The 24527-nt window shown below is 41.9% G+C and overlaps 2 protein-coding genes and 2 pseudogenes across 6 annotated transcripts; all 4 read left to right on the top strand.

Annotated features, from left to right (window-relative positions):
- The first annotated feature begins 1742 nt into the window (after window positions 1-1742).
- LOC132454863 (myosin heavy chain, fast skeletal muscle-like) lies at window positions 1743-19744 on the top strand (annotated as a pseudogene).
- On the top strand, window positions 6796-8137 carry LOC132455089 (myosin heavy chain, fast skeletal muscle-like; annotated as a pseudogene).
- Window positions 14235-18126, top strand: LOC132455079 (uncharacterized). 5 transcript variants are annotated; one of them, XM_060048791.1, is made up of 7 exons: window positions 14950-15639; window positions 15802-16104; window positions 16237-16400; window positions 16581-16722; window positions 16822-17056; window positions 17171-17469; window positions 17591-18126. In XM_060048791.1, exons 5-7 carry the CDS (start codon window positions 16870-16872, stop codon window positions 17945-17947), a joined length of 843 nt encoding a protein of 280 aa, XP_059904774.1. In that variant the 5' UTR covers window positions 14950-15639; window positions 15802-16104; window positions 16237-16400; window positions 16581-16722; window positions 16822-16869; the 3' UTR covers window positions 17948-18126. The 5 variants fall into 5 exon arrangements, with proteins under 5 accessions (XP_059904778.1, XP_059904773.1, XP_059904774.1 ...); XM_060048794.1 differs by having other exon boundaries at window positions 16237-16722; XM_060048793.1 differs by having other exon boundaries at window positions 16581-17056.
- Window positions 19745-19885: 141 nt separating the features above from the next.
- On the top strand, window positions 19886-22728 carry LOC132454864 (myosin-8-like). Its single transcript, XM_060048412.1, is given in 8 exon segments — window positions 19886-20026; window positions 20680-20793; window positions 20904-21009; window positions 21012-21046; window positions 21132-21236; window positions 21348-21443; window positions 21526-21762; window positions 22717-22728. Coding segments are annotated over 8 exon segments (846 nt in total).
- Window positions 22729-24527: the final 1799 nt, after the last annotated feature.

Raw genomic sequence — 24527 nt, forward strand, 5'->3', positions numbered from 1 at the left:
ATCTTGCGTCCTTGTTTTCATTAAAGGAGACATATTATGGTGTTTTCCCAACAAGTAAACAAAGTATTTGAGTACCAGAAAACATGTTTTTGAAGCTGTTTGCTGGAAATAGCTTTTAGGAAAAAAGATCTCGCTTTTCCCCTCTGTTTCAGTCCCTTCGGAATGCGCTTTTTCTGGTGTCTGTACCTTTAACGCAAATGAGCTGCTGCCCATTGACCAATGAGCTGTCAGAGTGAACCACAGCATGGAGGAGAAGTGATGGTTGCCGTTTACGGACTACCGGAGCTCTATATAGATAGAATAGGATATCATAATAATAATAATAATAATAATAATATATGGCGAATTATATAATATTATATCTAATATCACGGCCAAAAGCTATGTGCCCATTGGATGATATTATGAATCATAAAGACTGCGTCTGATGTCTCTCGTACTTCCACAACAAGTAAAGATTCGTGGTGGGGGTTATCTCGGCTATGGTTGAGAATAATTGGGGGAAAGGAACTTTGGCCTTGACTCTCTGACGTCCATATTGATCAGCGAGATGGAGGAAAAAAGGATTGTTCTCCCGGAGCTGAGCTTCCGGACTGCCGCCCAGCTCCCCCCGCCGGAGCTGCCAGGGCTGCCGGAGCTGCCGGACTGCCGCCAGAGCTTCGGCGGCAGTCCGGCACATCCGGCGGGGGGAGCTGGGTGGCAGTCCGGCAGCTCTAGCGGAGAAATGGATTGTACTTCCGGAGCTGAGCTGCCGGGCTGCCGCCGAACTCCCCCTGCCGGAGCTGCCGGATTGCCGCCGAAGCTCCCCCACCTTAACTGCCGGACTTGCTCCAGAGCTTCGGCGGCAATCCGACAGCTCCGCCGGACTCCCTGCCAGGCAGTCACATGGCAAACTGACAAATTAGACATCTATATTTGTAACGAATATCCCTGCTTCTGAATGCGCAAACATCTCCGCCCAGTGCTCGTCCGCTGGTCCACAAAATCTTAGCTATGCTCTGATTGGAGGGGGGTGGGGAAATGGGAGGTCATATTCAAACATATCCCATTCCTACGTAGGAGGGGCGCCGGAACTGACTCGCTTTCAGCAATGCATATCTTACAAAAATCATGTACAGACTTTTTTTTTAAAGTTTGTATGTGTGTGGGAGCACCAAAGACCCAAAACAACAGCCCGAATCTTAGGAAAAGTGTTGTTTTCATCGGTACCCTTTAAGGTTATTAGAATTAGCCTTACCTCGAAAATATTTTTTTATATTCTACTTTGAAAGAAAATTTGTTCAGTTACGTTGTTATAGAAACCATAAGAGAATGTGGGGGATTCTTGTTACGTTATGTTTGGAACTTCTGTGTAATGTATTATTTACTTAGCACTTAACTACTTTTACATCATTTTATGAAGATGATATTTTTTTTATAATTTGATGGTTTACTTTGTTGGTTTCAGATGTTAAATGTTGATAGAAAAGAGACATTTGTGACGTAATTTAGTACGAAAAATCAAGTAGCTCTGCACTGACATACATTTTATGTAAGATTTTCCATTTCATTCAAAAACGAGTCATTAGAATGTGTAGATTAGACTCTGACTTGTAATCAATATGACTCATAATTTCTTCTGCGGTTGAAGGGAAGTAAACGGTAAGAATTATTTAATATCATCACGTCACTAAATATCTCCAAACCTTCTTGAAGCTATGTGTACTTGTAAGATAACATTAATCAAGTAGTATGTTTGTTTTTATCAAATAAGCCTCCATCATGAGTACGGACGCAGAGATGGCCGTTTACGGCCAGGCGGCCATTTTCCTCCGGAAGCCAGAGAAGGAGAGGATTGCGGCCCAGAGCGCGCCATTCGATGCGAAGGCTGCTGCATATGTCACTGATGTTAAGGAACTGTACGTAAAGTGTACCATCAATAAGAGGGAGGGTGGCAAAGTCACCGTCACAGTTTTGGCTACAAAAGAGGTAGGCAGAGATTGATCATCAACTGGTATCATTAAGAAAGTTTAAGTCTCAATAGCTGCACTGGTAAGAAAACTAAAAATGGGTTTCCATTTTTTAGGAGAAGACAGTCAAGGAGGACAATATCACACCCATGAACCCTCCCAAGTATGACAAAATTGAGGACATGGCCATGATGACCCATCTCAATGAAGCCTCTGTGTTGTATAACCTTGCAGAGCGTTATTCAGCATGGATGATCTATGTAAGATATTTTGCCTCAATGAAAATATAAGAAAAGTAAGTGAAATGAATCGTTAATAGGTCAAATCAATGTGAATCTATGTGACCTCCTTCAGACCTATTCTGGGCTGTTCTGTGCCACTGTAAACCCCTACAAGTGGCTCCCAGTGTACGACCAGTCGGTTGTCAATGCCTACAGAGGCAAGAAGCGTATGGAGGCTCCACCCCACATCTTCTCTGTCTCTGACAACGCCTTCCAGAACAACTGGTTTGTAAATTCAAAGTTTCAAATCCCTAATCTTATCTAGTTTTCATCAATTCGAGGCATACTCATGCAATGTTTGATACATTTGTTTAACAGATGGAGAGAACCAGTCAGTCCTTATCACGTAAATTTGATGCTGGAAACATGATATAAATATAATACAATGATTCCCTCATTGGAAAACATGTCAAAATGAAATTACTTTATGCTTCTTTTCACACCCAGTGGAGAATCCGGTGCTGGAAGGACCAAGCGTGTCATCCAGTACTTTGCTTCCATCTCAGTGGGTGGTGGAGGAGATAATAAGAAGGATGCAGGCGCTGGAAAGATAAAAGTATGTTTGAAAAATAAAAATAAACATTATATCAATGAATCAATGCATTAAAAAATCACGTAAGAACACGAAGAATTCAAATATAATTCAGTAAAAAGGTATTAACATTTTATGCTTGATTATAGGGGTCACTGGAGGACCAGATTATTGCAGCCAATCCCCTGCTGGAGGCCTATGGTAATGCCAAGACTGTGAGAAATGACAACTCCTCCCGTTTTGTAAGTATGAGAAGAATTCATCCCTGAAGATACTCCTGAGTTTTTGAGCATTTTTTAAAGGATGTTGAAACAAATTATTTTCCAAACAGGGTAAATTCATCAGAATTCATTTCCATGCAAACGGTAAACTATCCAGTGCTGACATTGAGACGTGTAAGTATCTAGTTCTACATGTGGATTCCTTAACCAAGATTATTAGTGGTATAGGTTTTGATTAATGAATGGGCCTTATAGATCTGCTGGAGAAGTCAAGAGTGACATTCCAGCTTCCCGATGAGAGAGGCTATCACATCTTCTACCAGATGATGACCAACCACAAACCTGAGATCATTGGTGAGATTTTATAATAGTAAGAGTGTGAAGAATGTACTTAATATTAAGATGAAAAGTTTTCCTGAATTGCCTTTATCTATTCGAATATGACTTAATATGTACAAATGACTAATGATTCTGAAGTTCAAATATTTAAAGGGCTAATTTTCTCTCTAGAAAAAATCGTTTTTGGTAAAGATTATATCTTCCATTGCATATTGTGGAAATGCATTTGGAAAACATGCATTGCATGTAAGTGCTAAGAAAGATTAATTTGTTTTTTATTCAGAAGTTATCTGTTAGGTAGCAGCATATCAAGCAGAAAAAATACATTTGTTTAATCCCTCAGAAATTACACATTAAACAATTTAGAAAAATATAGATTGGAAACGATAATGACAAAATCTAAGCAGAGAAATGACATATATTTAAAGGTCCCATGACATGCTATTTTATGTATTCTTTAATATAGGTATTAGTGGGCAACTAACACAGTATTCAAAGACGTTCCCTAAATTCAGCCGTGGTGCAGAGTTACAGCCACTCCGAGCCAGTCGCACATTGAGCTTCCCCCAAATGCGCTGTTTCGGTGGGCGTGTCAAGGAGGAGGGTGGGGGTGTGGCCCTGAGCAGCTTGCAGCCACGGTACCATGCGCTCTGTTTACAGTGGATGTATCGCAATGGCGAGGCGCACACAGCCTTTTGCCGTGTTCTGTAAATATTCTAGAACACACAGGAGTCCTGGAGCTCTATATCTAAATATTATCATATAGCCTACACATATATCTATATCATATAATATATATTATCACGGCCAAAAGCTGTGTGAGCCGATATTATGAATCTCAGACGACCGCGTTGGGTTCTCCGACGTTCCTGGTTCTTCAACGTCCACATCAATGTGAATACACACACTGTAGCAAGTGTTTCTTGTCGGTTCTTTGACGTGTCTTGTATTTCCACAACGAGACTGTCGTGGGGGTTATCTGAGCCATGGTTGAGAAGGAATTGGGGGAAAGGAACTTTGGTTTGACTCGCTGAAGTAGCCATACATGAACTGCGGCATGCCGCCGGTTGCCGCGAGGCACCATCGCCCGGCAGCGGGCAGCCGGCAGCGCGCGGTTCAGTCGACTTCAGGTTGATGTGAAAGTGGAAGAACCAGAGACGTCGCAGAACCCGACAAAGTCGTTTGTGATTCATAATATCGTCTGGAGGAGCACACAATATGTTATATGATATAGATATCTATGTATTATGTGATATTATTTAGATATAGAGCTCCAGGACTGTAACGCAAGTGTTGTACACTTCCTTGTTATTTGGATAACCGTTCTGCTGTTGGTGTGATGGCGCATAACACGTCGGACTCTCGTATCTGGTATTTCTACAACGAGACTCGTATTGGGGGTTATCTCAGCCAAGGTTGAGAATGAATTGGGGGGAAGGAACTTTGGCTTTGACTCCCTCAAGAACATGAACCACGACATGGAGGAGAAAGGGATTGTTGGCGGCGAATGTCTCCCGCTTGAGCCCCGCTGAGGGACCACCGCCGGAGGCGGAGGTGCATAAGCGCTGCCCGGCAAAGATCCCTTTCTCCTCCTTGTCGTGGTTCATGCACAGACATTCCAAGTCAGCGCGCTTGAGCCTCCGTTTTTTCAAAGGCGAGCAGAACAGCTAGTGCTGGTTTTACACCAAACGCAAGTTTTAGCCACTGGGGGACCATAGGCAGGCTAGGGGAACTCATATTTATGTTAGAAAACCTCCCAAAGTGAGATTTTCATGTCATGGGACCTTTAATCCCTCAGAAATGACCCTCATCACCAGCAACCCCTACGACTTCCCCATGTGCAGTCAGGGTCAGATCACTGTGGCCAGCATTGATGTCAAAGAGGAGCTGGATGCTACTGATGTCAGTGGTTGATTGGAAAACAATTCATGTATTTTCCACGTGGCATACGTTTTACAAAATGTTTTCTAAATGTTCTTTGTTTTCAACACAGGCTGCTATTGATAATTTGGGCTTCACTAATGAGGACAAGGTGGGCATCTTTAAGTTTACTGGTGCTGTGCTTCACCACGGTAACATGAAGTTCAAGCAGAAGCAGCGTGAGGAGCAGGCTGAGCCAGATGGCAATGAAGGTAACCATTAACATGTATTCATCAGTGCACTAGAAGGAATATTGGTTCATATTTGATTGAATTACATTTGGAGTCATTATTATACAGGATAATAATCCATTCATTTTTCATGTTAACTTTGTAGAGGCCGACAAGATTTCCTATCTACTGGGTCTGAACTCTGCTGATATGCTCAAGGCTCTTTGCTACCCAAGAGTGAAGGTCGGAAATGAGTATGTCACCAAGGGACAGACTGTACCTCAGGTAAGAAAAACACAATGTTTAGACGAAACATGGTAAAATATTCTGTTAACATGATGCATTTTCTACGTGAGATAAATATTTGTGATTATTTAGAAAAAATAATTTCAGGTCAACAACTCAGTCAGTGCCCTGGCCAAATCTATCTATGAGAGGATGTTCTTGTGGATGGTCATCTGCATCAACACGATGCTGGACACCAAGCAAGCAAGACAATTCTACATTGGTGGCTGGACATTGCTGGTTTTGAGATTTTTGATGTAAGTTGTTTAATAAGGGGCAGCATTTCTGATAGCATTTCCTTCATTCTGAGTCTATAGTCATTACCATTCAATTGTTGAAAACTAGTAAGAGTCAGTTTATTAAATGTCCCCTACTAGTACAACAGCATGGAGCAGCTATGCATCAACTTCACCAATGAGAAACTGCAACAGTTCTTCAACCACCACATGTTCGTCCTGGAGCAAGAGAAGTACAAGAAGGAGGGTATCATCTGGGAGTTCATTGACTTCGGCATGGACTTGGCTGCCTGCATTGATCTTATTGAGAAAGTACAACTGAATATTATAACTATACATCATTATACTTTGCGTGACTTACGAATTACTTTTGATAATGTTTCATCCATCCATTTTTCTCTTAAGCCAATGGGCATCTTCTCCATCCTTGAAGAGGAGTGCATGTTCCCCAAGGCCTCAGACGTTACCTTCAAGAACAAGCTGTATGACCAGCATCTTGGCAAGACCAAAGCATTTGAGAAGCCCAAGCCTGCAAAGGGCAAGGCTGAGGCCCACTTCTCCCTGGTGCACCATGCTGGTACCGTGGACTACAACGTCACTGGCTGGCTGGACAAGAACAAGGATCCCCTGAATGACTCTGTTATTCAGCTGTACCAGAAGTCCTCAAACAAACTGCTGCCTGTCCTGTACCCACCTGTAGTTGAAGGTACATAAGGGCATCAGAATATGCAGAAAGGGCTTCCCCAGCAGAATTCTCTATGCTGACTTCAAGCAGAGGTATTTACTCAAGGATTTTTCAAGGACAACTTTACAAATGCCTTTGGACATTTGAATGGACATCCTTGGACATCCTCCAGGTGGAACGTAGGAACGGTCTCATGGTGGCTGAAATTGAGGAGCTGAGGGCAGCTCTGGAACAGACAGAGAGAGGCCGCAAAGTGGCTGAGCAAGAGCTTGTGGACGCCAGCGAGCGTGTTGGACTGCTGCACTCTCAGGTAACCATACAATATAATCCTATCATTTGAATACAAGAACACAAATATTTTGACTGTAATTGCATTGTAATATGTTTCAGAACACAAGCTTTTTGAACACAAAGAAGAAGCTGGAAAGCGACCTGGTCCAAGTCCAGGGTGAGGTGGACGATAGTGTACAGGAAGCCAGAAATGCAGAAGAGAAGGCCAAAAAGGCCATCACTGATGTAGGTTTATTTTTATTTCCTAAATCATCAAACGACAAATCAAAATACCTCTTCATAAAAAAATTTGCTCCTTTTTTCTACGTCCAAGCAGCCATGATGGCTGAGGAGCTGAAGAAAGAGCAGGACACTAGCTCTCACTTAGAGAGGATGAAGAAGAACCTGGAGGTCACAGTGAAAGACCTGCAGCATCGCCTGGATGAGGCTGAGAGCCTGGCCATGAAGGGTGGCAAGAAGCAACTTCAGAAACTGGAGGCCAGAGTAAGAAATTAATCATCAAGCATTTAAGAATAGACTTAAGTCCAATATAAAGAGATTTATTAATTCACTTTAATTCGAAAGGTTTGTGATCTGGAGGCAGAGGTTGATAATGAACAGAGACGTGGAGCAGATGCTGTAAAAGGTGTCCGCAAACATAAGAGACGGGTCAAGGAACTTTTGATATCTAAAGGCCACATGATGTTGATTTTTCGATTTAAAATGTGCATCAGACTGAGGAGGATAAAAAGAATGGTTGCAGACTCCAGGATCTTGTTGATAAGCTGCAGCTGAAGGTGAAGGCTTACAAGAGGCAGTCTGAGGAAGCGGCAAGTAAAAGCTACGTAACAAAATCAATCTATCAATTTTAGTACCTATTTATACAAATTATGAATGTTCCTACAGGAGGAGCAGGCCAACTATTACCTGTCCAAGTGCAGGAAGGTTCAACATGAGCTGGAGGAGGCTGAGGAACGTGCTGACATCGCCGAGACTCAGGTCAACAAGCTGAGGGCCAAGAGCCGTGACTCTGGAAAGGTATTTCGATGGCATAGTACAGTTCAGATTATTGCACATATATATATCTTAGAATCGACTTTAATGATTTAATTTAAAAAATACTTTATCTCTAATTCCTACATTTGTTTTGTTTTTCTCGTAGGGCAAGGAGAGTGCTGAATAATTCCTTTCCATTGGAAATATTGCACATTGTAAAAGTCATACAATATGACACAATTCTGAATAGCATAAAATACATAATCTTCAGTCAGTGAATGTGTATGATCTTTATTAATCTTTATTATCTGAATGGCAAATGCAATATTTTAGGACGATTCACCGTTAAACGTGTTTCTAATAACATATCTAGCGAGAAATATACTTTTTACTTGCATAATCTTCAGTCAGTGATTGTGTCTGATCTTGATTTTTATAGTTATTAGGACGATTTTTTCGGCTCGCTCGCATGTTTCAACGACGTCAGGTTGTTAGGGACGCTGCTTTCGCTAAACTAGCAGCTCACGTGTTTCCTGCGTTTGTGTTATTAAACCGTTACTTTATGTAACTTTTAATGATATCATCTTGTTAGAAACACGTATATCTGAGAGCCAACCCAGTCGCCAAAAGCATACGTTGACAGTGTACGTTTCGTGAACACTGGATTACGTCGCATTTCAACATAAAATAGCGTGTTATACACACACACACACACGCACGCACGCACACACACGCACAGACACACACAGACACACACGCACACACACGGTGCATTTCGCTGCTAAAACAACAACAAAAAAATATTCCCTCAAATATTATTACTTTCAAAACATTGGCCAAAATGGCCAATAATATCATTTTTATTTGGGATGCTTCTAGGACACTTTGGGTGGATTTTGAATGGTATGTGGGCAGCACGTTTTTTGCAGGACCTGGCAACCCTGCGCTGTTGCCCGAGGTGCTGAAATGCTCCGGAACAGATCTGGATCCACCACCCCCCCCTCCCCCCCCCCCCCCGCCCCTCTAAATAAATACTATGGCAGAATAAAGAATAAATTATTTTACAGTAGAGTGGTGGAGGGATGACGTATGTTGGCCAACCCCGAAGTTAGCGTCGCCCTGGGTTCCCTTGACAAAAAGCCAACGGGTTTTTCCATTGGATTTTGGATTATTGCAGAAAAATTAGCATATTTGAAGCACCTCCTCAAAAACTGAAAATAAATAAATAAATAAAAAGAACCATGCTCCCAGTAGCGTGCGGTGCCCCTTCATTTCGGTGGGGCAGAAACTACTGGCGTATGACCACAATTTATTTTTATTTTTTACATATATATTTTGAGCTACATTAAAACATGTTAACTAAACTAATTGTGAGTAAGAATTAAAAATAAACTAATAGCCTAATGTTACTGCACGCTTTTGAAGTGCCATCCGCAACACTCGTCATGTCCCTTATAGGGAAGTTATTTCTTCCATATTTTATTTTGACAACAGGCTTAGCGAGTGCATTGCAAATACATGAAAAGTAGAAATACAAGTCATCAATCAAGCAGACCTTCGATTTGGAACTTGGCCCGACGATGTGTGCAAATCTCTCAATAACAACACTTTTGAAATCAGATATTTCTCAATAACAGCTGTTTAAATCAGGAATGAAATCAGGTATGCAATTTGAATACCTGCTGAAATAAATAGTCTTCAATGCCGAAAGATACAGGCGGAGTAATTCGATTTTAAACAACAGTCCTAGAATATGACCATGGGGCAGACTACTTTACGACCATATGGGCGTCTTATAGCTCTGATTGCAATTATTATTGCAGCCTGCAGGGTTATGCGAGAAACATAGGGAGGGACGCGGTCGTTGAGCTCCGCCGCCCCACATTGCATGACACGTTATGGTACGAACACACCAGACGCGTATCTCGTGTAATTTTTACGCGCGTAACGCAGCTAAAATGTTGCTTGACCATTTTGTGTCAAAAATGGGCATATGCTCCTAACGCGCCCGCTCCTACGCGCCTAGATGAGTCCATGTCCATGCAAGTGAACGGAGCGTTCCCTCTTCGTCACAACTATCAAACCAAACATCCTTCACATTCACCGAGCGAACATTATGAAAGTAAAATGCACATTTCTCGCAAGAAATGTTTCCATAAACGCATTTAATGGCGTAACTATGTTACTATTTCCACACAGAATAAAGAAAGATGTCGGCCGTATGCTTCTGTCCAAGCTCACTACTCTCTGCCAGTGACGTCGGGTCAAGCTCAACGCTGATTGGGCAACGCGGCTAATCGTCATGCGTATGAGCGTAAAAAGTTAAATTTTTTGAACTCCTCGCGTACGCGCGTATATGTACGCGCGTATATATACGCGCGTAAATATACGCGCGTAAATATACGCGCCTCATACGCGGCTAACGCGGGAAAAATGTTGCTCTAGCGCATGTAACACGTGTACGCGTCTCATACGCGCGTAAACCAATGGTTCCCTATGGAAAATTTGACGATTTTATACGCGAGGTACGCGGGTAACGCGTTTGGTGTGGCCGCACCTTTAAACTCAACTAGAATCGCCACCATCAATTTGATATCGACAGACCAAAAATAGTCTGAAAGCCTACAGAAACTATAGATAGTTAATGTGACAATCACATTATTAAAAATAAACTTGGAGCAATGATTTACTGAGGAACTATTTTTTTTGGGAGCATGCTTTTCAGGGAGTTCGCCGCCCCACCTGCCCATATGGACGGCACGCGGCTGCATGCTCCAAAGAATGAAATGTAAACCAATGCATTCTGAATGGGAGTGTTTCTCCGATTTTTCCATTCTACACAGAACGAAATGTATGAGATAACAAAAAGTGAATGTGCATTTCTCTCATAACTTTTTGTCATTAATGAAGAGAGGCCTGATTCTCAGATATGCATGTTGGACTGTTAGGGTGTAGGTCTGGGAAGAACTTCAGGCCAAAATCTTGCAAGCGAGCCGGTGGGTGAGGTGCAACGAGATGGAGCACTTGCTGAGTCATTTCCTGTAGGGCTGGAGCAACAGGTTGAAGCGTATGCGTCCTTTGAAACCCCCTTTGATATGTAAGAGACCCCAAGGTACAGTTGACTTCAATGTTCTCGATTCAGTCACCTATTGCATCACTTCCTTTAGGGCTTCGGCCTCCTAATTGATCATTGCAGTATAATTGAATGCCCTCTTTCATATTATATGATACTTCCACCACTGGGACGTGGCAACAACTCTCCAAATCCATATGGGGAGGGGGGGGATGCTTTTGGACAGTAGGGGTGTACACTAGACATAAATAGGAAGCAAACTCAGGAGAAGGAATGACCTCTCACAAATATTTATTTAATAAATTGTTTCAAATAACCCTGCCTCGTTAAATCAATGAACTTGGTGTTTTGCTTTAAAAAATAGGTTATAGAAGAAGTCTAAACTGCAGAAAATAAAAACATCCAAGCTGCCTTTTAAGGATACCTCGGAATATCTGTCTATTTTTTAACCGTCGGACCCCAGTTTACGACAAAAACAACACAATTGACGGCAGCTCCTTTGCCGCGTGTTTTTTAGAGCCATGTAAGGATTAGAGGGGGCGGTCGATAGCAACCACCATAGCAACCATGATGGTCAAGTGACTCGATGCAGCCCCGTTGAAAAAAATAGAATACCACCCAACACACTCAGGAGATTAATGATATTTAAATTATTATGACCATGAAGTCTTTATTTGGGTCTTTTTATGGGTTTACATTTCGTTCTGTATAGCATGGAAAAATCGGAGAAACACTCCCATTCAGAATGCATTGGTTTACATTTCGTTCTTAGGAGCATGGTTCTTTTTATTTATTTTTTTATTTTCAGTTTTTGAGGAGGTGTTTCAAATATGCTAATTTTTCTGCAATAATCCAAAATCCAATGGAAAAACCCGTTGGCTTTTTGTCAAGGGAACCCAGGGCGACGCTAACTTCGGGGTTGGCCAACATACGTCATCCCTCCACCTCTACTGTAAAAACAAATGTTCAAGTTTAATGATAATGCATGAATTTATTCTTTATTCTGCCATAGTATTTATTTAGGGGGGGGGGGGGGGGGTGGATCCAGATCTGGTCCGGAGCATTTCAGCACCTCGGGCAACAGCGCAGGGTTGCCAGGGGCCTCATTTATAACCGTTGCGTACGCACAAAACGGGGCTGAAATTTGCGTACGTGACTTTCCACGCCAAGGTTGTGATCTATAAAAAACCGACTTGACGGGAGAATGTGCGCAGCCCTAAGCAAACTCTGACCCATGCGTACGCATGGTTTGGAGGAAAAGGAGAAATGGCGACACAGATGGTGTGGTGGTGAACTGAAGTCAGACAGAAGAATTGTAGAGTGAGAAGAACGATAATGTTTTATCATCGCCCTTCATAAATGTAATTTCGACCCGTATCATGCGTTAAATCTACGTAATCAGAATAATTTTGGTCAACTGCGTTATTTCTCAGTTATAACTCCAGAAACATCTCCTTAGAATAGAAATAAAAATAAATCTCTATATTTAATCCCGTCACTCCATACTGTCCACTGACGGCGCGACTGCATGGAATAAAGCATCCGTCCAACATGTGTCAATAACATAATATTTTTATTTGACACTGTAAACACATAATCAAATGTCAATTAAATCCCAAGTGTGGAAAACCAAGACACACTCCTCATCACAATCGTTGTCAATTACTCTTGATGCTTTTCATTAAGTGTTCTCGGTCAGTCTACCGTAACCCTATAAATACAGAGGAGGTGAGCGCCGTGGTAATGCTGCACCATATGGCACTTCTGGCGGACCATGCAAATGGCAGGATTCGGAGGGAGAGGGTCTTTAGGGACCATAACGATTTATTGGTAGGCTATATAAAAATATGTGCCTTTATGTCAGACGAGTCCACTTCTTTTTTAATTCTGGGACTGTGCGCTCCGTGCTACTGACAGAGTTCACTGCTGCAGCAACATGTTGCCGCTCACTCTGCTTTTGGTTGTTGGCGATCCCATCCGTGACCGCCGAACAAAGTGTCTCCACTTCAGCCTCCGTGAAATTTCACTTTTTTGCTTTTCTCAGTACTTCTGCCATTGTTTCCGACAAGACATAATACTTGCATCTGAGTCTGTTTTATATGCAGATCGCATTCATGAGGTCATTTGCATTGACCATTTATGGTAAAAAAAGGGGCGTGTACAGGGCGGAACGTGAAGCTGATTCAGCTGCGCACACTTGTAGTCAGTATGTGATTTATAAAGCAAAGATTGCGTACAGGTGTGCGTACGCAGTGTTTTATAAATCCGAATATTTTTTGGCGCACGCAAAACTTGGCTTCTGGGCGTACGCACATTTTTAGTAACGATCCCACGCACAGTTTTATAAATGAGGCCCCAGGTCCTGCAAAAAACGTGCTGCCCACATACCGTTCAAAATCCACCCAAAATGTCCTAGAAGCATCCCAAATAAAAATGATATTATTGGCCATTTTGGTCAATGTTTTGAAAGTAATAATATTCGAGGAAATATTTTTTTGTTGTTGTTTTAGCAGCGAAATGCACCGTGTGCGTGTGTGTGTGTCTGTGCGTGTGTGTGCGTGTGTGTGCGTATGTGTGTGTGTGTGTATAACACGCTATTTTATGTTGAAATGCGACGTAATCCAGTGTTCACGAAACGTACACTGTCAACGTATGCTTTTGGCGACTGGGTTGGCTCTCAGATATACGTGTTTCTAACAAGATGATATCATTAAAAGTTACATAAAGTAGCGGTTTAATAACACAAATGCAGGAAACACGTGAGCTGCTAGTTTAGCGAAAGCAGCGTCCCTAACAACCTGACGTCGTTGAAACATGCGAGCGAGCCGATAAAATCTTCCTAATAACTATAAAACTAAAGATCAGACACAATCCCTGACTGATTATGAAAGTAAAAAGTATATTTCTCGCTAGAAATGTTATTAGAAACACGTATAACGGTGAATCGGTCCTAAAATATTGCATTTCCCATTCAGATAATAAAGATTAATAAAGATCATACACATTCACTGACTGAAGATTATGTAAGGAAAATTTACATTTCTCCCTAGAAATGTCATTAGAAACGCGTTTAATGGTGCATCTGTGTCCCCCCCCCCTCAACAAACGTGTTTCCCCCCCCCTACAAACGTGTCCCCCCCCCCCTCAACAAACGTGTCTCTCCCCCACCTCACCCTCAACTACACTCATAAAAATTATTCAAGCACTTCTTAGATATGACAAATTAATATTCTATTTGTCGAATGAAATATATATTAATTCAAATAAAAACCAAAATAGTTTAACTCGTACAACTTAAAATGTATTCATCGTCTCAGCTGACGCTGCTGACCTATCCGTTCAACCCAAAAAGATTGAGGTCAATGACTGAAGCATGCGCACGTGAGGTGACCACGCCCCTCTTTCCATGCCCTGAAGCAGCGCGCCATTTTGTTCATCTTCTGGCTGCAGCGAGCGACTTCAACTTACTCTCGGTAAGTTTGCATTTTTTTCAGTAGTCCCAAAGTGGGAGCTATTGGATGCTGTTTTATAAATTGGCATCTGTAAAGTTGCCGTGATATGTAAAGAACAGAAGAATTTCACATGGTTTTTTAAACGTTGAGTTGGCAGGCAGTGGCTGTGTGAGGCCTCATTTCAGTTTTGAGCTAGCTTAATTTAGTAGTAAAGAAGCGCTAAATCACGCGGGAACCGACATAAGCACACTGTCTTGTAATGATGATTTTTTTTTTTGTAATAGATGTACTTGTTTATAAGGGGCTCTCATTGATTTAAAGCTTTAAGGCCAATTTATGTATCCTGAATAATGGGCGCAAAAGTCGCGGAGTCCGCAGACATGCCGGACATGCTCAGTGTCAGTCAGCACATGGCTCAGAGGGAAAATAAAACGAGTTACCTCTGCAGGAATATAACGGTTTAACGTATAGTCTACTTTCCGTTAGGCTAGGTGAGAATCTGCTAGTTTTTTCACTGCAGAGCAATGTTATTACAATTCCGGTATTTTGAACATTGAGCCCCATTTCTGGTTGGTCTCAGTTGACACCGAAGTTTTCAGAAATGTGCAACTCACCGAGTGGTTAGTGGTGTTCGTTCGTTGTTCCAAATCAAGTATCGTAGCGAAATACAGTTTCTACTGGGCAATGATTCTTCCAACAGGAATCAATGGGATTTATAAAATGCGATACATGTGCAATAAAACATGACAGAAACTGTATTTCGCTACGATACTTGATTTGGAACATCAACGTACACAACAACTCGGTGAGTTGCACATTTCTGAAAAGGAACGTTTAGGGTTGTTTTAAGGACAGGTTTGTGCATGCACGTAGCCAGCCATTGTGTTAGCCAATACCCGAGAAAGGACCAATAGTCAACATTTTGTGTGTGTGTGTGTGTGTGTGTGTGTGTGTGTGTGTGTGTGTGTGTGTGTGTGTGTGTGTGTGTGTGTGTGTGTGTGTGTGTGTGTGTGTGTGTGTGTGTGTGTGTGTGTGTGTGTGTGTGTGTGTCTAACAATATGTGATGCTCACCTAGTCCTCTTATTTTGAGTAATGAAATGCAGCCCTTTTTTCAGGAATGTATGGACAAACTGAACCTCAGGAACTTGGTGTCTATTTCAATGGATGGGCCCAATGTGAATTGGAAACTCTTCGACCTTTTCCAGAAAGATCAAGCTGAGCAGTACGGAGGTGAGGAGTTTATAATGCTATTACTGTGTGTGTGGGTGAGTGTGTTTCTGATCCATTAGTAATTATAAAAATGTATTTTATTTGTAGTGCACTTAACATTGAATAAACAATTTCAAAGTTCTAATTTGGTTTCTAATATCAAGTTTGCATTGAAACCTTTAGGTCTTCAGCTCGTTTGTGTGGGGAGCTGTGGCCTACACACGCTACACAACTCCTTTAAGTGTGGGTTCACTGTATGGCAGCTGGACAAATTGCTGAGAGCAATGCACACATTGTTTCACAATACGCCTGCCAGGAGAGAGGATTACATCACCGTAACCAAGTCCAGTGTGTTCCCTCTATCTTTCTGTGTCCATCGTTGGGTAGAAAACCTTCTGGTTGTGGAGAGAGCCCTGGCAGTCTGGCCATCATTTCTCCTGTACATGGAAGCTGTGAAAACAAAGAGACTCCCGAACCCTGGAACAGGTAGGCCCTTCTTAAATGATGTGAATAGGTCTGTGACCGTGTCCTAACCCTGGTGGTGGTGTGGCCTTGTCATAGTTTTTGTAATATATGGCTAAGTTGAAATGTCTGACTTTCTGTATGTCTTTTTCTCAGCATCATATGACACAGTTGCAGCAGCCATAAAGGATCCACTCGTCTTGGCCAAATTGCAGTTCTACGCAGCAATTGCCAGGACCTTCAATCCCTTCCTGAAAAAATATCAGACGGATGAGCCTGTGCTCCCATTCCTCCCCAAGGACCTGACCGAGTTGATGATGGTAACAATTTACTTAACGTTATAACCACTGATTGGGCTCAATTGATCCATTATGACAAAATGGGGTTTGTGGTTAGGATGTGTAAAAAATAGTGGCTACATTGTGCATCATCATAAGATAATTTGATGTTGGTGATTAATGTGCCGCACCAGACATTTTTGTGTTTGTCTGTTGACAGAGTCTACTCAGACGCTTCATAAAGAGAGAAGTACTACACGATATCACTGCCCTGCAGCTGACCAAACTAGATGTCACAGACAAGACCATCTGGCTCAGCCCACAAGACATCAGCATTGGTCTAGGTGCAGAGTCAGTCCTTAAGGTAGTGTGATGTTTTCAAAAGATAATTTTACAAATGGTTAGGGTGAACCAGGTGTCATTGAAGACATGTTCTATATTCATGGCTAATTTCTCTCTCTAGAGAATCAAAGGTGCAGAGCTCAGGGTGCTCGAGTTCAAGAGAGAGTGCATGCAGGGACTGAGTAACATGATCAAGAAAGTGCAGGACAAGAGCCCCCTCAAGTATCTGACTGTTCGGCAGATGGTGTGCCTGGATCCGTCAGTAATGTATAGAGAACCAGAAAGAGGCAGGAATCACATGAAAGGGCTGGTTCAAAGGTTTCTCCAGGACAGACAGCTTACTGATACTTCTTCGGGTAAGAATTAGGCAAATTATAGGCTACACATGAATTTATCCTCAATCTAATTAGCTGGTAATGCCCAAAGATTTATCAATGTTTTTCTCTATTTTCTCATTTGTTTTGTCGCAGGGGATGTCATACTGCAGCAGTTCGACAGTCTCCTGTCCTTGGAGAGCCGGAGTGAGGACTTCCTCTCCTTTCAACCCATGCAGAAGAGGCTGGACATCTTCCTGAGCAGCGCCATGGAGCCTTATCCCGAGCTGTGGGCCTTCTGCAAGAAGCTGCTCATCCTCTCCCACGGTCAAGCTACAGTTGAGCGTGGATTCTCAATCAATAAAGAGGTGGAGTCTGATAACTTGGCGGAGGATACTGTGGTCACACGGAGACTGGTGTGTGACTACATCATACAACATGGAGGTGTTACCAAGGTAAGATGACTCCTGTCTGGAGTAGTAATATGCTGTTGACTTAAAAGTTGATAGAATCAACATAGTTGGTCTCTTGAGTTTGTCACTGAATCTGGTTCTCTTTCCCCAACCCGATACCCAGGTTCCACTCAGTAAACCGCTACTGGAAAGTGTAGCAAGGGCAAGGACAAGGTATCGTACCCATCTGGAGACCAAAAGAAGGAACAGGGAGGCAAAAGACCAGGCTCTCAAGAGGAGGGAAGCAGAGGACTGTCTTGAGGAGCTGAAGGTTAAGAGGAGACGTGTACAGGAGGTATCTGAGGGTCTGGCTAGGGATGCGGACAAGATGGCTGAGGAGGCTGAAGCGAAGGCAGGGAGCAAGATGGCTGGCCTGATCACCAGGTCAAACATCTTGCGGAGAGACCATAAGGAGAAGTTGGCAGAACTGTCTCTCCTTGATAAAGAGATCGCTGCTAAGAGTGCAGAGCTTAGGAGTTGACTGTGTGATGGTGATCATAATTTTATTTATTGTTGAGTTGATTTTCATTGTTTATTGTTCAGGAGTCTGTGCTGTTGGCGTAAGTACTCACCACTATGCTGCAATGTTCCATCATTCCATAATGCTTTACAGTCCACATTTTCACATTTGTTGAAATAAATGAACAAATTTTGAACAAACGTCGGTAGGTCTGTGAAATAGGCCGTGAAATAGGTATTCATTTTTATATAAGTGGTCTTAAAAGGGACTTAAAAAGACTTGAATTTGACTTGAACAAACCTGTAGGAACCCTGTAATAAAATAACCTCAAACAGCTAATGTCTCATGTATGTTATATTGGGGTAGGGGGTAGAATGGGAGGGGGGGATTTTTGAATAATTCATTTCCAATGAACCATATATTTTTAGGTTGAACAAACACAATTTATTTTAACTACTTTAATGTAATAACTTTTGTTTACCTCTCTTTGTTACAAATATGTAGTGGTAACTCAATCTAATTTCATTAGATAGATGAATTTAGTTTCAGCTGGACCAACTTAGAAAAAAATTGGTAGATGAACTCAAATACATTGTATTGAATCGATTGACTTGTTTTAGGTTGGGGTAACATATATTTATTGGATGGAAATCCTGCCCACAATTTAGTTCATCCAATGAGTTGTTTTTTTTAGTGTAACTTGTTCCCCCCCCCCCCTGCAAACGTGTCCCCCCCCCCCATCAACAAACGTGTCTCCCCCCCCCCCCCTCCCCGGTCAACAACAGTCTACCTCCCCACTCAACAATCGTGTCCACAATTTGCCGCGAAACCCGTGAAACCCAAACCCCGAAACCCGCCTCCACAGCGGCACGCGTGGATACTGTAGGTATAACACGCTATTTTACGTTGAAATGCTACGTATCCAGTGTTCATGGAAACGTACACCGTCAACGTTTTTTCTTGGCGACTGGGTTGGATGCGGAGAGGGCCAATGGACTGGCTGCCAACCTTGACAAGAAGCAAAGGAACTTTGATAAGGTGAGTTTTAATTAATTTAAATAAATTGTATTATTATCATCCCATGATCCTTCCTCCGGTCCTAAACCACCACTTACCAAAAATAATGTATAGGTTTTGGCTGACTGGAAGCAGAAATGAGGAGGGCCAGGCAGAGCTTGAAGGAACTCAGAAAGAGGCTCGTTCTCTCAGCACTGAGCTTTTCAAGATGAAGAACTCTTATGAAGAAACACTGGATCATCTGGAGACCATGAAGCGTGAAAATAAAAACCTCCAACGTGAGTTTTTGGTCAATAATATTAGTAGTACTAATTTGCAGATTAATATGCATCAGACTTATAACAAGTACAAATCTGCTCTGTAGAGGAGATTTCCGATCTGACCGAACAAATTGGCGAGACCGGAAAGAGCATCCATGAGCTGGAGAAATCCAAGAAGCAGGTGGTACAAATTCGTCTAATTTAATTACAAACAATAGGGAACTCTGGAGCATGAGGAATCCAAGATTCTGCGTGTCCAGCTGGAGCTCAATCAGATTAAGGGTGAGGTTGACAGGAAGCTGGCTGAGAAGGATGAGGAGATGGAGCAGATCAAGAGGAACAGCCAGAGGGTCATTGACTCCATGCAGGCCACTCTTGACTCTGAGGTCAGGAGCAGGAATGATGCCCTGAGAATCAAGAAGAAGATGGAGGGAGACCTGAATGAGATGGAGATCCAGCTGAGTCATGCCAACCGCCAGGCTGCTGAAGCCCAGAAGCAGCTGAAGAATGTTCAGGGACAACTGATGGTATGACACAAACAAATGTATGGCGCATGTAAAACATAGTTCAAGCCATCCTGTTGGGCTGTTTTCTGATAAAAGTTTTCTGTGAATATTAGGATGCACAACTGCATCTTGATGATGCTGTCAGAGCTGCAGGAGACCAAAAGGAGCAGGCTGCCATGGTGGACCGTAGGAACGGTCTCATGGTGGCTGAAATTGAGGAACTGAGGGCAGCTCTGGAACAGACAGAGAGAGGCCGCAAAGTGGCTGAGCAAGAGCTGGTGGACGCCAGTGAGCGTGTTGGACTGCTGCACTCTCAGGTTAACAAACATTCTAATCCTATCATTTGAACAGCAGTGTGCGGGGACCCAAAATTTCAGTGGGGCAGAAACTACTAGCATATGACCACATCCACAATGTATATGTTTTTTTTTATATGTATATTTTTTGAGCTACATTAAACAACTTTAAACTTTTACATTAAACAACTTGTCGTCTGTCTGGGCCAAGTTGTTTGATGACACTGTAACAGGTGCAACAGCACTCGCCCTATCCGCATCTGATATAGAAACGATGAAAGATACTGGCGGAAAAATTTGAGTTAAAACAACAAAAGTTCTAGAATATGACCATTGGGCAGACTACTTTACGAGGTGTCTTTTAGAGCGGATTGCAATTCTTATTGCAGCCTGCAGGGTTATGCGATACACATACGGAGAAACAAGTTGCTGAGCTGCCCTGACCCCAACATTGTTTGAAAGGTTAAACTCAACTAGAATCACCCCCATTATCCAAAATGTGATGTCATCACACCAAAAATAGTTGGAAGGCCTACCAAATCTATTGGTAGTTAAAAAAAAATGTTTGCAAGAAGTATGCTGCCCCACCTGCCCATATGGATGTCACGCGCCTGCATTTGAATTTGAAAAGAACAAACATGTTTTGATTGTAATTGCATTATAATATGTTTCAGAACAAAAGCTTGTTGAACTCAAAGAAGAAGCTTGAGACCGACCAGGGTGAGGTGGACGACACCGTCCAGGAAGCCAGGAATGCTGAAGAGAAGGCCAAGAAGGCCATCACTGATGTAGGTCTACTTGTATTGCTTAATTCATGGAATGACAAGCTAAATTACCTCTTAATAAAATAAACATTCTTACTTTTTATAATTTCAAGGCTGCCATGATGGCTGAGTAGCTTAAGAAAGAGCAAGACACTAGTTCTCATCTGGAGAGGATGAAGAACCTGGAGGTCACAGTGAAAGACCTGCAGCTTCGCCTGGATGAGGCTGAGAACCTGGCCCTGAAGGCAAGAAGCAGCTCCAGAAACTGGAGGCCAGAGTAAGATAGTCATCATCGAGCATTTAATCATAGATTTAAGTCCAATGTAAGGAGGAGATTTATTTATTTCACTTTAAATCTAAAGGTTTGTGATCTGGAATCAGAGGTTGATAATGAACAGAGACGTGGAGCAGAGGCTGTAAAAGGTGTCTGCAAATATGAGAGGCGGGTCAAGGAACTCACCTACCAGGTATGTCAAACTTACATCTCCAAATATGTTTCTATTGCAATAATATTTTGAGGACATTTTGATATCTAAAGGCCACATGATGTAGATTTTTCACTTGCAAATGTGCATCAGACTGAGGAGGATAAGAAGAATGGTTGCAGACTACAGGATCTTGTGGACAAACTGCAGCTGAAGGTGAAGGCTTACAAGAGGCAGGCTGAGGAAACGGTAAGTGAAAGTTACATAACAAACTCAAGGTATTGCAATACATTTTAGTACCTATTTAAACAAAATATGAATGTTCCTGTAGGAGGAGCAGGCCAACTCTTACCTGTCCAAGTGCAGGAAGGTTCAACATGAGCTGGAGGAGGCTGAGGAACGTGCTGACATCGCTGAGACTCAGGTCAACAAGCTGAGGGCCCAGAGCCGTGACTCTGGAAAGGTAATTGGACGGCAAAGTACTGTTCACATTATTGCGCAAACATATATCTTAGAATTAACTGAAATTATTTGCTTGAAAATGACTATGTATCTAATTCCTATATTTGTTTGTTTTTTTTCTCATAGGGAAAGGAGAGTGCTGAATAATTCCTTTCCATTGGAAGTATCGCACATTGTAAAAGTCATACAATATGACACAAATGTGAATTACAAACAATAAACTATGTTTCAACTTTCCATCCTGCAATGTGCGGCTATTTTTTGGGCTTTACTTCCTTTGCTCACTCAACAGGGTTTATCTTTACCAGAGCTGTATCTCATAAGTCATTGAATGTAGGCCGGAAGGTTTAACATATGCATATGCTATGGATAATGTAGTGAAAGAAAAAGAAAAGTTAGGCTTTGGAATGTGCGTGACATTTTCAAGTGTAAACATTGGACTACTTGAGAAACGCACAACTAATGCAAAAGTGTGTTGTACAGCATTTTCGTTTAAGTACTTTCCATCCCTGGTGGTAACACACATCTTCACTCCTTAAGATTTGGTCGTGAATACTAAAATGCTAACACTACATGATTTAAGCCAGATTTTCAAGTGAAAGACAGCCCACAGCTTCGAGGCATATCGTAGCATGTGCCTTAGAGTGATGATAGTGTGAACTGCAAAGACGCAATCCGATAGGCGCAGTGATATATTGCAGAGCCCCGAGTGATATCAAGCAGGTTTAATATCTGGACCGGTCTTGTAGTCCAAAGGCTCTGCCCACAACCTTATTTATATATATACTGATTCATGAAATACTGAGTAATGGAAATGCAATCTAACATTTCTTTGGCATCATGTCATGAAAGTATATATAATCCAATAACATGATCCGAACCATGCCGCTAAAGGATCTGTATTCAGTTTCGATGTCAACCTAATTATTTATAGATAGATGCCCAACTATCATTCAATCTGTGATAGAAGGTAAATGTCACTGCAGCTGGTCTTTGGCTGATATTACAATAGTAAAATGGGAAATGGTAAAGAGACAGGAATGATGCCCTTGTGTCTCAGTGTGTGCGCTGACTGCAGTAAAAATGATAATAAAAAGGGGAGATTTACATTTCTACATTTCAAACACAATATTAAACTGCTATAATTATAATAACGGTTCAAAATAAAAAACGACATGAATGAAGCCAGTACTCCGGTCCAAATGAATTAAGAGAAGCATCAATAAGAAGTTTTATAACCTACAATTCTTTTACATTGTGATGAACGAGTGATGAACTGATTTATTCATTTTTACTCCTTGCTGTTTTGCTGATGAAATACTTTAACCATTACTCCATATGCATTGTGTTAGGTTAAGCCACCTTGAGAATGCTTACACACACACACACACACACACACACACACACACACACACACACACACACACACACACACACACACACACACACACACACACACACACACACGCACACACACACACACACACATACACTATGTTGATGAAATACTTAGTGGCAATGGAAGAAGTGAAGGGAGTGCACTCCAAGAGGTATTAATAAATGCAACACTATACCTTCCAAGGTATCAGGCCTTGAATAATTTACGTTCCCTGGCATTAAGTCATAAAGATTGAAAATCTTGCCAACAAAACGGAATGTTGGCTAACTGTTGCAATGTGGCAAGCACTGGTAATAAACGTAACTAATATATTTATAGATTAAACTGATTATTAACTTGTTAAACATAGTAAATGTTCTGCATTTCCAAGAAACCAAATATGAAATGTCCCCAAATATTATGAATTGGATTCCAGCATAAAAACATTTGAAATGTGTTCAAGATTCAAGATTCAAAAAGCTTTATTGTCTAGTATGTTGCCATACTAGAAAATTGTCTTTTGACTGAAGGCTTGGAGGTGTGTGTGTGTGTGTGTGTGTGTGTGTGTGTGTGTGTGTGTGTGTGTGTGTGTGTGTGTGTGTGTGTGTGTGTGTGTGTGTGTGTGTGTGTGTGTGTGTGTGTGTGTGTGTGTGTGTGTGTGTGTGTTATTTGTGTGAGTTCTTTGAGGAATGAGTGTTCTGTGTGTGTATAGCTATGGGGATGAATGATTTTTTGTAGATAGCTTTCCTGGCCAAAGGCATTCTGAATCTTCTGCCAGAAGGAAGTAGATCAAAACAAGGATGGAGTGGGTGGGAGGGATCTAAGAGGATGGAGTTGGTCTTCCTTCCCACTGCCTGGATATACAGATCCTCCAGCGCTTTCTGGTGTATTCCTATTAGCTTGCTTGCTTGCTTAGTTAATCTATTAAGTCTGCTTTTGCTTGCGTTTGTGAGGAAGCCGTACCAGGATGTAATGTTGCAAGTGATGATGGATTCCACCAGAGATTGGTAGGCAGTTGACAAAATGTCTTTACTGACATTGAAGGTGTCTAGTTTCCTCAGGAGATACATACGTTGTTGTCCCTTCTTGTAAACCCCATCTGCATGCTGGCTAAAGGACAGACGTTGGTCGATCTCTGTGCCAAGGTATTTGAGTTGATGTTGCATTTAAACTATTGAGATAAAATACATAAACAACTTATACAACTATAGATTGTTATCATGTATGGCACTAAAAGAATGAGCGACTGTCAATGACAGTAGCAACCTTCATCCAATGAGAGAGCAAGACTAAAGGTAAAGGTAATCCTTAGGAGGAATCACAACACCTTCAAAAGATATCGGAAAACATGGCTGAGAGGAAGACTCAGCAGTGTGTATATATATACATAAAATGTATACTTTTTTTATTATAATTGTTTTGAAGGGAGGATTCCTCCTTCTAAAACATCTTGAAATATGACTCCCTGCAAAACTATTTTTGAGAATAAACAG

The sequence above is a fragment of the Gadus macrocephalus genome, chromosome 4, assembly GCF_031168955.1.
Source record: "Gadus macrocephalus chromosome 4, ASM3116895v1".
Taxonomy (NCBI): domain Eukaryota; kingdom Metazoa; phylum Chordata; class Actinopteri; order Gadiformes; family Gadidae; genus Gadus; species Gadus macrocephalus.

Coding starts and splice junctions, on each gene's coding strand:
- LOC132455079 (XM_060048790.1), top strand. CDS start 14,257: ATGTATTCATCGTCTCAGCTGACGCTGCTGACCTATCCGTTCAACCCA. Junction 16,105..16,236: donor ACTCCCGAACCCTGGAACAG/GTAGGCCCTTCT, acceptor TCTTTTTCTCAG/CATCATATGACACAGTTGCA. Junction 16,401..16,580: donor ACCTGACCGAGTTGATGATG/GTAACAATTTAC, acceptor CTGTTGACAGAG/TCTACTCAGACGCTTCATAA.